The sequence below is a fragment of the Ictalurus punctatus genome, chromosome 27 (genome assembly GCF_001660625.3).
Source record: "Ictalurus punctatus breed USDA103 chromosome 27, Coco_2.0, whole genome shotgun sequence".
NCBI lineage: Eukaryota > Metazoa > Chordata > Actinopteri > Siluriformes > Ictaluridae > Ictalurus > Ictalurus punctatus.
In genome coordinates this window covers 3,934,899-3,950,000 of record NC_030442.2, presented here as the reverse complement: position 1 = coordinate 3,950,000, position 15,102 = coordinate 3,934,899, and the positions used below count along the sequence as shown (strand labels likewise).

Genomic DNA, 15,102 nt, shown 5'->3' with positions numbered 1-15,102 from the left:
TTTAATCCGAAACCTCTCAACACGCACACACACACACACACACACTCTGTCATTTTGCCCACAGGTGTCAATACCCCAGTGGGCAAGCAGCTTAAGATAACACAAAGAGGCTTTAGATTCAATTTAAACTTTATTTGAAAATGATGAATTACGATCAATTCGAAGACAAACCCATAATTCTGTTCTTTCTTTCTTTCTCTTTTTTTCTCTCCACAGTTTTTTTGAAAACATGGCCCGGATCGTGTCGCCGGACTACGTGCCCACAGAGACGGACGTGCTGCGGGTCAGAATCCGGACCACGGGCGTCATCGAGACCCAGTTTAAAGTCAAACACCTGGTGTTCAGGTAAAACACCGCGACTCTCCTTTACTGTGTATTCAACTACTCCAAACAATGAGTAATCACTGAATGGATTAAAACACACGCGCTGTGCACGAGCAGCTCTGACCACTGAAAACCCGAGCCGTCTTCCGTCACGCTCCAGACAATCTCTCGCTAATATTCACCCCCTCGATCGTCCGCTCGCGTCCCATTACAGCCGCGCTCCATCGCCAGACGCCTGATTAACCCTCCCCCCTCCCCTCCACGCCCCCGGAGCGTGTCGAGAGGATCGCGGTGTAATTCTCTGCCTTCCAGACCATTTGGATGTTAATGGGCACGTTTACATGCGCACTTCATTTCAAATGGAGCAAAGGATTATGGGAGGTTTGGATTATGAGGCATTTTACACACGCACACACACACACACACACACACACACACACACGGCCAGTATACTGGAGCGCCTTCACTTTCATCTGCTTACCCTCGGTATTAAGTCGGCCCTGTCTCACTCAGTTGTGGATGAAGAGAAACTCGGCGAGCGTTCCGCGTCACGTTTCATTTCCCTAATGTGACTCCTTTTGAATTCATAATGCTCTCCGAAATGAAACAGTGGAGCTCTGTTTAGTCAGCCGGTAAATATTCCCAGGATCAATCTCAGTGTCTGTCTGTCTCTCCCGGACATCTCATACTCACACACCCAATCGATCGTCAGCTCAAAACAAGGGCCCTTAGAACCCAGCACGTGCCTCGGCCTACGAATAGTTACTTCCTTTAGAGGGAAGTTTAGGTGTTAATGCTCCCAGTGTGTGTGTGTGTGAGGAATGTGTCATTCGAACACTCAGTAAGACTGAGATATTACTCAGACTCATCGTTTTAATAATATAGATAATGTAGTAGATTTTCAGACTTGTGTGTCCCTCAGTAACGTGTGTGTGTGTGTGTGTGAGAGCGAGCGAGCGATATTCGCATTATTAAACTGTCACATTAAACGTACTCTTCATGCAGCGTGTTATGAAGGATTTCAGACGTGTGTAAATTATTCTCGGCGTATTTCCACTCTTCATTCCGACCCCTCTGTTATTCTGGCTGTTACAGTGACTTCGTTCGCTCACACACACACACACACACACACACACAGGGTGTGTAGACCCTCACAGAAGCAGGTTAATTACTGTGCGCTTGATCATTAAGACACTCGGAAGTTAAATCCATTGACCCACTGCACACTTTACAATGAATATTTACGTAAAAATGTCCTTTACCGTAAAGGACGTTTTCTATATTAGAATAAATTTAAAAAACGGTATTACGCGTGTTAACTTGAGCCTCGTGTGTAGACAGCGCGTAGTGGTTTATTTGAATATAACGTAGAAAAGAACTCAAACTGGCTCGGCTGTAGCAGCGCTGTCTGATGGGTATTAAACACACGACGCGACGGGTTCGTTTTTACCTCCGCGTGGATTTTTATTGCGAACGTTTTAACTTTATTATTCCGGACGGTGTTGTGTGTGTGTGAAGCGTCTGCGTGTTTAACCAAGTGCTAACGCGGATGTATTGTCTCATTAGATGAAGCGCTGTTTTAGCGCTCCCTGTGCAGCTGTTGTGTGTGTCGTGTGTGTGTGTGTGTTGAGAGAGAGAGAAAAAGGCTGGATCACTTGTTCATGGCAGACGTGTACAGGAATCCTTCTGCCAAATTCAGGAGGAGGATGAGGAAATGAAACGCAGCACAGCGCACGCTCTCGTGGAGAATGACCTTTTCACACGCGGTCACCTGTTTACCTCTCGGCCGCCAGATTGCACCCGATATCCGCTCTCCTGCTCGTCTCCGAGCGCTGATTGAGGCCGTGGGACGAGTGGCCTGCTGACACTCGTGTTATCGAGGAGATATGAAATCGGGGGGGGGGCTCTTGAAATTTCGCTCTCGTGAGCCGAAACATTCTCTGTGGCGGTTGTATTGGTTTGTTTGTTTATTTATTTATTTAACGTGTCGATTAAAACACATCTGACTGCTAGCTGTAGTTTTCGAGGTCTCATGATCCTTCCGTTCATCGTCTTTCATCATACACGCATAGTAACGATCCCATCCCGTAATTCCTCCCACGACCGTTCCTTGGCGATACGTTTTGACGTCCCTGGTTTTTCTCCCTGCAGGTTGTATGACGTCGGAGGCCAGCGGACGGAGAGGAGGAAGTGGATCAGCTGTTTCGAGGACGTCAGGGCCGTGCTGTTCGTCGTCGCGCTGAGCGGCTACGACATGACGCTGGTGGAGGATCCTTCCATGGTGAGAGCCACGCCCACTTCCGTCCCGTTAGCGCACTGACGAGGTTGAACGGACTACACCGTCCTTCATCGTGCAAAGCCTTCCACCTCTAAACGATCCTTTTTACCCGACAGGAAGTAAACTTCTCACGATGCTAAATGTCTCTAAAATATATGTTTATATAAATACAATATAATAACCGCTAATTTCTCTGTTTGTCTCCATGTACATGCCGTCATCATTCAGCCCGAGCGCTGTGGTTTAATTAGTGCCTTTGTTTCTTTCTCTCTGTGTGTTTGTGTGTGTGTGTGTGTGTGTGTGTGTGTGTGTGTGTGTGCGTGTGTGCGTGCGCTCTTCAGAACCGACTGCAGGAGAGCCTCAGACTGTTTTCCTCCATCTGCAACAACGTCTTCTTCAGGAGCACCTCCATGGTAAGAGCTGAGGAGCCTGAGGAGAGAATGTCTCACTCACTCACACACACACACACACACACACACACACGAGGGAAAGACATAGAGAGAGCAGCACAGATGGGACCAGAAACTGTGTGAAAACTAATAAACACATAATGTCTATGAATTTATTACATTTGTATTTACTGACTGTGTGTGTACACGTGTGTGTGTGTGCGCGCGCGCGTGTGTGTGTGTGTGTTTCAGCAGGAGCCGTAACCAGTTCACATTAAACCATTAGTAGATGTATAACGCAGAGCGTTTATGCAGTGGGGTTCCTGCGCCGTGGCAGCGTAGATGAGCCTTTATGTTTCTGACTTCACTGTCGCCATAGCAACAAACAGCAACGCTAACGCGGATGCCACTGATCTCAGGTCTGCTGTTAGTGAGGAGAGTCCTTCATTTACACTGTACAGATAGACAGGTAGATGGAGAGACGGACAGATAGGCTGACAGATGGGCAGGTGGATAGAGAGAGAGACAGATGGATAGACTGACAGATGGGCAGGTGGATAGAGAGAGAGACAGATGGATAGTTGGGCAGGTGGATAGAGAGAGACAGGTGGATAGTTGGGCAGGTGGATAGAGAGAGAGACAGGTGGATAGTTGGGCAGGTGGATAGAGAGAGAGACAGATGGATAGTTGGGCAGGTGGATAGAGAGATAGACAGATGGATAGTTGGGCAGGTGGATAGAGAGAGACAGATGGATAGTTGGGCAGGTGGATAGAGAGAGAAGGATAGTTGGGCAGGTGGATAGAGAGAGACAGGTGGATAGAGAGAGACAGATGGATAGTTGGGCAGGTGGATAGAGAGAGACAGGTGGATAGAGAGAGACAGGTGGATAGTTGGGCAGGTGGATAGAGAGAGAGACAGATGGATAGTTGGGCAGGTGGATAGAGAGATAGACAGATGGATAGTTGGGCAGGTGGATAGAGAGAGACAGGTGGATAGTTGGGCAGGTGGATAGAGAGAGACAGGTGGATAGTTGGGCAGGTGGATAGAGAGAGAGACAGATGGATAGTTGGGCAGGTGGATAGAGAGAGACAGATGGATAGTTGGGCAGGTGGATAGAGAGAGAGACAGATGGATAGTTGGGCAGGTGGATAGAGAGCGACAGGTGGATAGTTGGGCAGGTGGATAGAGAGATAGACAGATGGGGAGGTGGATAGAGAGATAGACAGATGGGCAGGTGGATAGAGAGCGACAGGTGGATAGTTGGGCAGGTGGATAGAGAGAGACAGATGGATAGTTGGGCAGGTGGATAGAGAGAGACAGGTGGATAGTTGGGCAGGTGGATAGAGAGATAGACAGATGGGGAGGTGAACGAGAATGTGCTACGATCGGTCACTGTAATGTGGCAGTTATCTGATTGGCTTGAGTAGACGGTGGGCGGAGTCCACTTATTTGTGGATTTGTGTGCACTCTTGACGCTAGAAATGTTTCTAATCCCACGAATGCACAGGACGGGATCCACAAATGTGTGCAGCGCGGAGTCGTGTTTGCGACAGAAACATGTTTGTAAAAAAAAAAAAATAATAATAATAACCCCCCGCCCCCCCCCCCCCCCCCCCCCCCCCCCGATCTCGTTTTATTTATCTGTGAATTGAATCTTTTTTGTGAAACTAACATCCACAATATCTGTAGATCTCATTCAATGCTTTAGAGAATTTGTTTAATGTTTGTAAATCTCACTACATTTATTTGTGGATCATAATCGAATTATTTGGAATTATGAAGCAATTCTAACCCCATAGTGTTGAAGCTGTTTTCTGGTTTCACACACACACACACACGCACGCACGCACACACACTCCACTGCTTGTGTTTAATGAGCTGGTTTTACTCGGGCTCGTTAAACACCGTGTCACTGCTGTGTCACTCATCACGCTGCGCTTCACCAGCTCTAACGCTAAACTTAGCACTGACCAGTCATTAGTTCTGTCAGGAGGGCGTGGCCACCGGAACGACCTCCATCCTCCACTCACACACTCGCTCTCACACTTCTGTCTACTCTCTCTCTCTCTCTCTCTTTGTGCACCAATGATCATTAATATCTCAGGGTTATTAATGGTGGGTGAACACACACACGCACGCATGCACGCACACTGCTAGAGGTCAAAAATAAATCTACCAAACTTTTAATCATCTCAAGCAGTACGTGGGTTTTCTTTTCTGTCGTCCTCCAGGTGAGAGTTCATTATCCGTATTGTTTTACACGCCGTGATAAACGGTTCCGAATCGGAGAGAGACCGTTTTTTAATAAACACGACGCTGTGGGGAGTTCTCAGGTAAAAGTCGTGCGTTTTCGGAAGTTAACGTCGAGGAAAAAAGGTTCATCACGGTACAAAACAAACCAAGGCGGCTCAGACTTACGTGCCGAGTCTCCTCATAAGAACAAAGGAAACGGACAGAAAACACCGGAGTCTGGAACATTCTACGCTACGCTAACCCGGTGCTAATGTGACGCCGCGCTAGCTCGCTAAAGTTACCGCAGGAGATTATTGCTAGCTCGATGACTAACTCCGGTAAACCTGCCCCTGGCAAATATCTCCTATCGCTCACGAAAAAGAAATCAGAATGAACACGTGCTCGTATCGTTCTGTTTTTCAGATTTTATTCATGAACAAAATCGATCTTTTCCAAGAGAAGATCCTGCACTCGGGTCGTCACCTCAGACACTACCTGCCGCTCTACAGAGGTGAGGGACCATTCAACAGAGAAGTAAAAAAAAAAAAAAAACACCTCTTTGTTCAACCTCAATGAAATAAAATGAAAAAAAAAGAGACCGTTTTTCAAATTCTATACAATAAAGGAATGCTTCCTGTTGAGATTTTAACGATCGAATGCTTTTTATTACAGTTTTATAACTTAAAATGCTTCTTTATTGAAATTTTTTAGTCAGTTTTACAGTTTGGAGATGATAGTGTTTTTATCTCCATCCTCGATTTGAATTGAACTCAATAGCAGTTTGAGTCTGTTCACTGTCTCTATCTTCCTGTCTCTCTCTCACTCTCTCTCTCCCTCCCTCTCTGTGCAGGTGCTGACTGCGATGTGGATTCTGCCGCCCGCTTCATCGCCTCCACGTTTGTCTCTCAGAACACCACGCCCAGGAAGCTGATCTATCACCACTTTACTACGGCGACAGACACCTCCAACGTTCAGGTGGTGTTCCAGGTGGTGATGGACACCATCATGAAGGAGAACCTGGAGGCCGTTTCACTGCTCTGAGCCCCCGATTTAACCCCCGCACAGGCATCTCATCTCCGCACCATGTGAATCCTGCAGAGCTGCACACACACACTGCTGACGGCTCACGGTGACCAGAACCTCACCGTGATGTTCTGAGCTGTCCGAGGTGCTGAACCTCAACACACTCCTCAGCTCGGAAACGAACACTGGCATGCTTGTGCGTGTGTGAGAGGGAGAAGGGATGGAAAGAAACCCGTTGAGAGAGAGAAAGGTAAAGAAGTTATAGACGAGAGAAGATGACTGAGGTGTAGAAAGAGTGTACAGGAGGAAAGAGAGAGAGAGAGATGAAGTGAGGCTGAGGGGATGGATGTAGAAAGAATGAGACATCGAGAGATATTGAGATACTGAGGGAGAAAGATGGATAAGGAGAGACAGACTGGGAGCGAGACAGTAAAGATGGTGAGAGAGTGAGAGCAATGGATCTGGTGGAACATGATGGAGACTGAGAGAGTTAGAGACAGAATGATGGACATGAAGAAAGCGATAGATAGATAAATGTATTAAGATGGAGAGAGAGATACGGGGATATAGATATGAAATGGGGGGGGTAAATGTATCTCTCCGTCTGAAGGAACCCTTCAAAACAAACAAACAAGGAAGTTAAAAACATTACCTATTGAAGAGGAGCTTAAAGGATGCAGGAAGGAAGGGAAAGCGAGCAGGCAGATACCGAGAGAGAGAGGGAGAGAGGGACAGAGAGGTGGAGAGAGAGAGAGAGATAATATTTAGACGTACATACGGGTGACACATTAAAGGGAAAAGTGCTGTCTGTTATGTAGAAAGGTCATTTATGGAATTTTCAGTTCACACGGTTCTGATGGGCGTGGTCTCTTCAGGATGACTCCGCCCCCACCCACAGGACAGAAGGACTCACCGAAGCCTATGACGATGATGTAAATCATACGAACGCTTATGGGAGACACCAAACGAGGGAAGAGCTTTCAGAAGAACGTTCCACAGACCGGCTAAAAGTTTTGGCACCCCGATCATATAAGGCTGTTCTTCTCTCTCTCTCTCTCTCTCTCTCTCTCCCTCTCCCCATTTCATTCGGGCTATCTTCGAATAATAATGAAGACATTTATACTGTGACATAGAACGTACGGAATCACTCAGTGACTGTGTAAAAAAAAAAAACCCAACTATTTCAATTTTTACAAATATCTTCAGTTCTTAGCGGTGCTCCTCGTGAAGCCACACACTCCCTCTCGCCACCGTCTCCACCAGCTCCATGACGGATCTCCAGCGCGGAGGTTCTCTTCAAGTTGCCAGAAGAGCAGAAATCCCACCCACACCGCTAAGTTTCTAAAGTGCTGATTACTTTCCAGTAGCAGCAGCTCATGTACAGGGACTCGTACGGCAGACTAATGTAACGGTTTCTTAAAAAAAACAAAAAAAAACAAAGAAGAAGTTTATTTAACATGAACATTGATGGAAGGAGTCTCCAGTGCCAGTGCCTGGTAAAAGCTGTAATCTTTTACGGCGGTAAAAAATTTATCGAGTTGACGGTGTGTGAGAGAGAGAGAATGTGTACACACACACACAGTGTGTCCTTTTCTGGTCCGTTTGCTCATGCATGTGTACGTACAGGAGTGTGTTTTCTCTTCCTGTTAATATTTACCAGAGAAAGCTGGAGGGAACGTTGTTTTTTACAACACACTTCAGTGCACACACACACACACACACACACAGTATGTGTTTATTAAGTTGTGCAGCAATAATCAGTTTAATTGTATTCTTGTTATTAGGGGGCCAAGCACCAAAGGTGAGTAGGCACCCTGTTGGAATTCTGTTTTTTCTTTTTTTTTACTTTGGACATCTCATGGTGCCGTTTTTGTTGAGAAATGAAGCTGTGAAGTGCTAGCCCGTGTGTGTGTTTTAAAAAAAAAAAAAATTGGTTTTGCAAAAGTGTGTGTGTGTCGGTGTGACACACACCCACAAACACACTCAACTTAGTGTGCCTTACATAATATTTTGTGTAAACAGTCGTCTTTGGTTCGGGACGTGAACGATCAGCAGACGATGTAGTAGGATTTATTTGTACGAATGATCTGTCCTTGCGCTTTCGAAGTAAAAAGTGTCCACGATGCCGACATTCTGCCATGACGTGCTTCACACAAGCGATCATCCACACGTCTTTATTTCTTACACATCTTAATAATAATACAAACTACACCACACACACACACACACGAATCAAACGTCTGTCGAGTTTAATAAATAAAATAACATTCTTGAAATGGTTTATACACATTTACACACACATTTGGCTACAGAAGGGACAAACGGTGATACTGGTTCCATCTTTCTCACTCGCTCTCACACACACACATATATATATATATATATATAAATGCACACATACAGAACATTTGTGGAGATTTTTTGTTGTTGCTTTCGTAGATAAAACGGAAAATAAATAACATTCAAGGTCAGGGAGAGATCCTAAACAGACCGGAAAGTACCGTACTAAATAGAGCGCCAAAACAGATTTCGGTGTCTGAATGATGCTGTTGTGTATTAATTAATTATTTCATTAATCAGATGTTTGGAATACCAGGAACAGGGTCTTTAGGAGACAGGTTCCCCAACCTTGGTCCTGGAGAAGCCTCCTGTCCTGTGTGTGTGTGTGTGTGTGTGTTAGAGCAGGGGGGGGGAACAAAAAACACTAAACAGAGGTGATCAGGGAGTTCTCCAGGACCAAGGTTGGGTTCCGTGCTCACGCGCCGCACGCGCCGCTCACGCCACCAAGCAGTCGAGCGAGTCGAGCGCGAGCAGGACCTCCGCCCTGCACCGGAACGTGTTCCAGCCGTCCTGCATCGGCTCACAGCTCTGCAGGTTCGGAGAAACGTCCTTGATGCAGATGGCCTGGGGGTGGAGAAAAAAAAATCATAAATAATCAGGAACCGGAAATGCAAATTATATGCATTTATTTTCTTACTTATAATATTTACTTAATTGACTAGAAAACAATCCGTTAAGGAAAATCTAGTATATATATTACGTAGGACTTGTATCTTTAATAGATTGGTTACCAAGCGAATAATGCGAAATAATAATGAAGTCTTTCATAAAAATGCGCGCGCAGGTCTTTTGTTTATTTATATATAGACTATCTGAAGGTTTTTACATTAGGCATGTAGCAGAGAACTAGACACGAATATCAGACCTGAGATTTGATCCAAGAACATTTTTTTTCTAGATGTTAAACGAAGCTGGATTATTCGGCGCGCGTGGCGCGTCGCGCGCAAAACGAACGCGCGCCGGATAATCCAGCTTCACAAAATGCACGCGGAACAAGATGCACGCTCTTTAGAAAAGTCAGCTGAGGATTATTATTCACGCGATCGTTATTTACCATGTTTTTGAGGACAGGCGTGTGTCGCGCGCCCAGCTCGGGCGCCACGCTGTTTCCGGTGGCGTCTCCGGCGTCCAGCGTGGACTCGGCGTCGGACCTGCGGACGTACGGCGACCTGCGCATGCCGGACAGCAAACCCGAGGCTCTGCCCACGGAGTAGTAGCTCGGCCCGGTGGCCTGCTTGTACCACGCGTCTGCGGGACCGCACGAGAGGAGCACGGCGACGGCCGCGAGCATCACGACGGACCTCTCCGGCGCGCACCTCATCATCATCATCCTCATCTGTTTCCGCGGGTTGGTAAGTGCAGGGTTTATTTATTTATTTATTTATTTGATTTTTTTTTAAACCTCGTTCTGAGCGTCGCTGGAGTTGTTAGTGCTGGACGCGTCTGTGCGGCTTTATATACAGACCCGGAGCGCGTAAAGGCGCGCGCGCGCTCGTATTCACTAGACGTGAAGGTGGGTCATGTTTCCGGTAAAAGGAGAAGGGGGGGGAAACAAAACCTAACAACGTCCAATCAGCGTGGGAGTGTTTCAGCGTCAAGCCTCTTCAAAGGTGCGTAAATTTATGTGACTTATGACGTGAGATGGTTTTTTTTTTTCGTCATGAAAGAAAACAAACACACACAGGGTTCTACAATACATCTAGTGTAGTCAAAGGGTTCTTCTTTCAAGGATCGTCTCAACAAGGTTCTTGGAGATCAGACCACCTGAGGAACCTTCTACATTCTGGTTGTTCTCTCGAGTGTGTGTGAAAAGCGCTGTTACAGAATGACACACTTATCATCACCTGAACTTTATTTACAAAACAAATAAATAAACAAACATTTCTTCTTCTTGCTATCTATCTGTTATTAGGTTTGTACTCAAAGCGTCGGAATTCTCACTTTAACATCTTTACCGAGTTAAAGAGTAAAAGCAAAGTGTTATTGCGTCATGAAATGTAAAGAACCAATCAGATTCCCACATCCAAACATAGCCAAGCTAGCCTAACGGTTTGCGTGCCAGGGAAAGGGGGTGGGGCGTATATGTTCAGAGACGTTTCTAATTTAAAAAACAAACAGGATTTTTAAAAAAAAAATGTAGAATCACAAAACTTTTTTTTTTAAAACTACTTTCAGTGAATTTTATCTAGACATGTAGATACGTTGACATGTAGAGCAGTTTAGCTGCAGCGTTGTTGTTGTTGTTGTTGTTGTTGTTTTTAGCAACGTTCTGATTTAACATCCACGACGGAAGGATTCCTGTACGTCTTACTTGAACCCCGACGGCAACAAACAGCCTGTTAACCCTCCAAAATAATCTAAATCTTATTAAGCGCTGACTGGTTGTGGAGTGGAGGCGTGTCCGTTTGCGTAAACGTTATAACGTGATTTGGACAAGGATTTCAGTGTAATATTAGCACTAACACATTTCCTGCAGTAAAACATGGGAGTCCTGCTAGTTTATTTCACTCCCAAGTCTGCTCTCTAAGACACCACCCCCTAGTGGACATGAGCGTACAGTACAGTACACACGTGGAGAAGGAGAAGTCAGGCTTTTTAACAGAAAATAGTCTTTGATGTTTATTTTTGGCTTCTGTGTATGATTTCATGCCGTTTGAAGGCATCCCCATGTTACAGAATCGGTGTACACTTCTTTTCCTTGCAATGTTCAATTCACTACGTTTTGCATAAAACGTGAAAGGCTGCGAGTTGAAACTCGTTAAGGCGACGGTCCCTTCACAGCTCGTTGTACAGCGGCCTGCACTTGGGCTCCATCTTGTCCTCGAGCACGGCGTCCGGAGCGCAGACCCACGGATCCTCCGTCTCCCACTGCCACTTCACCAGCTGCTCCCTCAGGAGCTCCAACACGGCTTTGTGACGGGGATCCGAGGCCAGGTTGTTCTGCTCGGCCGGGTCCGAGCACGTGTCGAACAGCTCCCAGCGCTCCCTGTAGTAATACTGCTTCAGGGTCTTGAACCAGCGGGTGGGCGTGCCCGCCTGCGTCCTCTGCAGCAGGTCCTGGAAGGTGGGCGAGACGTACAGGTCCTGGTCGATGGGGAAGGGTGAGCGGTAGTCGAGGTTGTGCAGCAGGATGAAGCAGCCGCGCCTCACCGAGCGCATCGGGTAATACATGGTGGCCTCGTGCAGACTCTGGCTGCTGTAGGCTGTGTCCCAAATCGGCTCCGAGGACAGCGCAGGGAGCAGGGAGCGACCCGTCAGGTGGACCACAGACCCTCTGCTCAGGCTGTAGGGAGGATACGGCACCGAGAACCAGTCCAGCAAAGTGGGAGTGATGTCTGAGAGGAGATGAAGAGATTTTACTTCCAGCACGTGAATAAAGACGTGTTCACAGGAATTCTGATTATCCACTTCTTTTGACTTGAGTTTTTATCAAGTCGTTAGTCAGATTATAATCATCTGATTATTATCACAGCAGATTATTAGCATCAGATGATCAGATTTATTATAATTATCATATGATAATATAATCATCAGATTATTATTATCAGATTATAATAAGATTATTATTGTTATATTATCATCAGCAGATTATTATTAGATTATCAGATTATCATCAAATTATTATTTATCAGATTATTATTAGATTATCATCATCAGATAATCAGATTATTATTGAGATTCAGATTACAATTAGGTTATGATCATCAGATTATTATTATTATCATCATCAGATTATTATTAGTCATATTATTATTATTAGATTTGATCAGATTATTATCATCATCAGATTACTATTATTAGATTATGATCATATTATTATTATTATCAGATTATTAGGCTGCATGTAAATGTGTCTGAGGTGTAAAATGAGAATTGGAGTAAAGCGTCACTTTAGAAGGATTACTATCTGATGTGTATATGGCGCCATCCTGTGGTCATAAACTGTAATGCAGGAACACGTCACTGTTTATCTGTTAACTCTTATTAAAGGAAAACTTTTTGATGATCAGTGCTGCATGCAGATTTTTGGACATAATTGTGGCACGCGCGCGCACGTGCGTGCGTGTGCGCCTGTCTCACCTAGCAGGCTGACGTAGGCGTCACTTGTCTGTCCCCAGCGCTCTCGGTGTTCAGGTGAGGAGATGATCATGGGTTCGGCCACGCCCGAGTGGTACAGGTTGGTTCGTCCGTTAGGAAACGGGATTCCGTTATCGGAGCTGTACATCACCAGCGTCTCGTTCTCAAACCCAGCGTCCCTCAACTCCTGCAGGACCAAACCGATACCTGCTTTAGGATAAAAACAAATTTAAAAAAAAAAAAAAAAACACTACTTAATTAGAAAAAGAATAAAAGCATATCATACTAATATTTACAGCTTAAATATTATTCTAAATATATGATATTAGATCTAACGAGGAAGCGTGAAACACTCGCCCTGGTCCAGTCTGCTGACGGTGGTATACTGAGCGGCGAGATCAGCTCGAGCAGCCGGAGTGTCCGGGACAAAATACGGCACCTGAGAGCGAAACAAAGGAACAAACAAACAAACACCGAACGAATAAATAAATAAATACATAATCAAAACCAGTGTATCCAGCAATTGTTTTAATTTAGAAAGTAAAAAAAGACCTTTCATAATTGCTTCAATGTGGAAAATTTTGCGAATTATTATTATTTTTTGAAATGAATTAAAAATAGGCACAAACAAACAAAGAAATCAAAACCGAACTACAACTCTGAGGAGCAGCGTCCTGTCATCTCGATGCCGAATTGAGAAAGATTTCACACGTTCTGATCCGAGAGCCCCTCCCGGGCCTCACCTTGACCTGCTCGGGCGTGTAGCGCTGCGGCTTCCAGTCGGGAATTCTCCCCATGCCGCTCTCTCCGTTCCCGAACTTCTCACAGAACGAGCCGTACTGAGGCTGCGAGTGGCCACAGCGGTGCGGGTCGTGAAACGCCACGTACAGGAAGAACGGCCGAGTCTTTCCTCCGCTTGTCTTCTTCTTGTCCTCCTCTTTGTGCTCCTGCAGAAACTTCCGGACCAGCAGCTTGATGCGGGTGATGTTGCGTCCCACCTGCAGCACCGAGCCGTTCTCCTCCGTGTAGGCGAAGTCGAAGGGGTACACGGAGCTCGGCCCCACGTGCTTCTTCCCGATGATGCCTCAACAACAACAACAGACAATTTATCTCCAAACCTATTTATTTGTTATTAATAAATATATCAAATATGTTTATTAAAAAAAAGAGTAAATTTGAGATTTACACGCTCCACGTGTTTAAACGCTTAACGTCATCGATTCAGTTCAGAAGTTTGTGAAGAACTCGGCTACTTGTGTGAGAAAGTCCTGCCGCCGTAGCCGTGTGTGGACGTGAGTGAGATGACACGTGGCGTGTCAGGTTTTCTCACCGGTGCGCACGTCGGACTGGTTCAGTAACAGCGGGAGGCTCCGCACGCCGTCAAACGAGTTAAAGTGGTGCACGCCCTGATGGAGCCCGTACATCCCGTTCTGGTGCTGAGGAGAATACAAAAAACATGAGGGGGGGGATCTACATTCGCACAAGCCGTCCGTCCGTCCATCCGTCCGTCCGTCAGCGTATCGATGAGTGACCGTGTTCGTACCTGCGGTAATCCGGTCAGGATGGCGGAGCGACTGGGCGAGCAGCTGCTGACGGACGCGAAGGCGTTTCGGAAGACGACGCCGCGCCGAGCCAGAGCGCTCAGGTGAGGAGTTCGGACCACCGTGTTGTTGTAGACTTCGGTCTCGAACCCGGCGTCGTCGGCTGCAGGACGAACAAACACAATAACACCACCCTTCGCACCTCAAGACGCTTAATCACGGATTCAAAAAAGACAATAACAAATAATAACAAGATCTTAATGAAAGCCTTACAGTAAAGTGTTAACCCTTTCATTACTAGAGCTCTCTGAAGCAAACTGTAGCCTATTCATGACACTAAATCAAAACCTGATTATAAACACGTCATTAACACTCATTAGAGACTTGTTTATGATAGTTTCGAGCAGGTAAGAAGTGTTACCGATGATGAGGAGGACGTTTCTCCCACACTCTCCCGCACCACACAGCAGGAACACCCACACCACAGTTCCCAGCTGTACACACACGCTCATTTCCGCCATTTTAAAAAGAAACGTCTGCGTGGAAGAGTTTTAAATGGCGTCTCCTGACTCTCCGTGAAGCTCCACAAGTTTTCGGACTTCCTTTAACGACATCCTTTCATTTTCAGAGGTTGCGAAACGTGCACGCACTCCAGCCGACAAGCTGCAAACTTCACGCATAAACACAGCCACTTCCGCCTCCGTGTGTCACGTGATGCGGATCACATGACCGCCAGGGTTGCCATTTTGAAATAACCCCACCTTCGGGGGTTTGTTTTTATTTTTCTGTTTGTTTGTTTGAGGTGAGGAATTGTTATCTTGCATTATTACATATTATAATTCCAATCAAAGACTTGAGATAAATCAGCAAATCTGTTCGAGTTCGGCTGTTTGTGTC

The 15,102-nt window shown here is 45.9% G+C and overlaps 3 protein-coding genes across 6 annotated transcripts in view; 1 reads left to right on the top strand and 2 right to left on the bottom strand.

Annotated features, from left to right (window-relative positions):
- Positions 1-8,370, top strand: part of gnav1 (guanine nucleotide binding protein (G protein) alpha v1) — a 24,650-nt gene extending 16,280 nt beyond the window's left edge. For 2 of the 3 annotated variants that reach the window (XM_017459087.3, XM_053676443.1), the window contains exons 5-9: positions 217-345; positions 2,476-2,605; positions 2,944-3,015; positions 5,648-5,735; positions 6,075-8,370. In XM_017459087.3, the coding sequence (XP_017314576.1) occupies positions 217-345; positions 2,476-2,605; positions 2,944-3,015; positions 5,648-5,735; positions 6,075-6,265 (610 nt within the window). In that variant the 3' untranslated portion in view covers positions 6,266-8,370. The remainder of the gene's footprint in view (positions 1-216; positions 346-2,475; positions 2,606-2,943; positions 3,016-5,647; positions 5,736-6,074) is intronic. The other variant, XM_017459090.3, reaches the window with a different exon arrangement.
- Positions 8,371-8,479: 109 nt separating this feature from the next.
- On the bottom strand, positions 8,480-9,923 carry npb (neuropeptide B). The gene is made up of 2 exons (XM_017459129.2): positions 9,642-9,923; positions 8,480-9,151 (listed from the first exon to the last, which is right to left on the bottom strand). The coding sequence occupies exons 1-2, from the start codon at positions 9,921-9,923 to the stop codon at positions 9,023-9,025; spliced, it is 411 nt and encodes a 136-aa protein (XP_017314618.1). The 3' UTR covers positions 8,480-9,022.
- A 1,270-nt stretch (positions 9,924-11,193) lies between these two features.
- sgsh (N-sulfoglucosamine sulfohydrolase (sulfamidase)) lies at positions 11,194-14,911 on the bottom strand. 2 transcript variants are annotated; one of them, XM_053676442.1, is made up of 7 exons: positions 14,627-14,911; positions 14,208-14,416; positions 13,995-14,100; positions 13,408-13,748; positions 13,022-13,103; positions 12,668-12,871; positions 11,194-11,922 (listed from the first exon to the last, which is right to left on the bottom strand). In XM_053676442.1, the coding sequence occupies exons 3-7, from the start codon at positions 14,086-14,088 to the stop codon at positions 11,363-11,365; spliced, it is 1,281 nt and encodes a 426-aa protein (XP_053532417.1). In that variant the 5' UTR covers positions 14,089-14,100; positions 14,208-14,416; positions 14,627-14,911; the 3' UTR covers positions 11,194-11,362. The 2 variants fall into 2 exon arrangements, with proteins under 2 accessions (XP_053532417.1, XP_017314546.1); XM_017459057.3 differs by having other exon boundaries at positions 14,208-14,368.
- Positions 14,912-15,102: the final 191 nt, after the last annotated feature.

What these genes read in the sequence shown, in the direction of transcription:
- sgsh (XM_017459057.3), bottom strand. Translation starts at nt 14,726, where the DNA reads ATGGCGGAAATGAGCGTGTGTGTACAGCTGGGAACTGTGGTGTGGGTG. An exon ending in AAACGTCCTCCTCATCATCG is followed by an intron (nt 14,369 to 14,626) that starts GTAACACTTCTT and finishes TTCGTCCTGCAG; the next exon opens with CCGACGACGCCGGGTTCGAG. An exon ending in TCCTGACCGGATTACCGCAG is followed by an intron (nt 14,101 to 14,207) that starts GTACGAACACGG and finishes TATTCTCCTCAG; the next exon opens with CACCAGAACGGGATGTACGG.
- npb (XM_017459129.2), bottom strand. Translation starts at nt 9,923, where the DNA reads ATGAGGATGATGATGATGAGGTGCGCGCCGGAGAGGTCCGTCGTGATG. An exon ending in CGCCTGTCCTCAAAAACATG is followed by an intron (nt 9,152 to 9,641) that starts GTAAATAACGAT and finishes CTCCACCCCCAG; the next exon opens with GCCATCTGCATCAAGGACGT.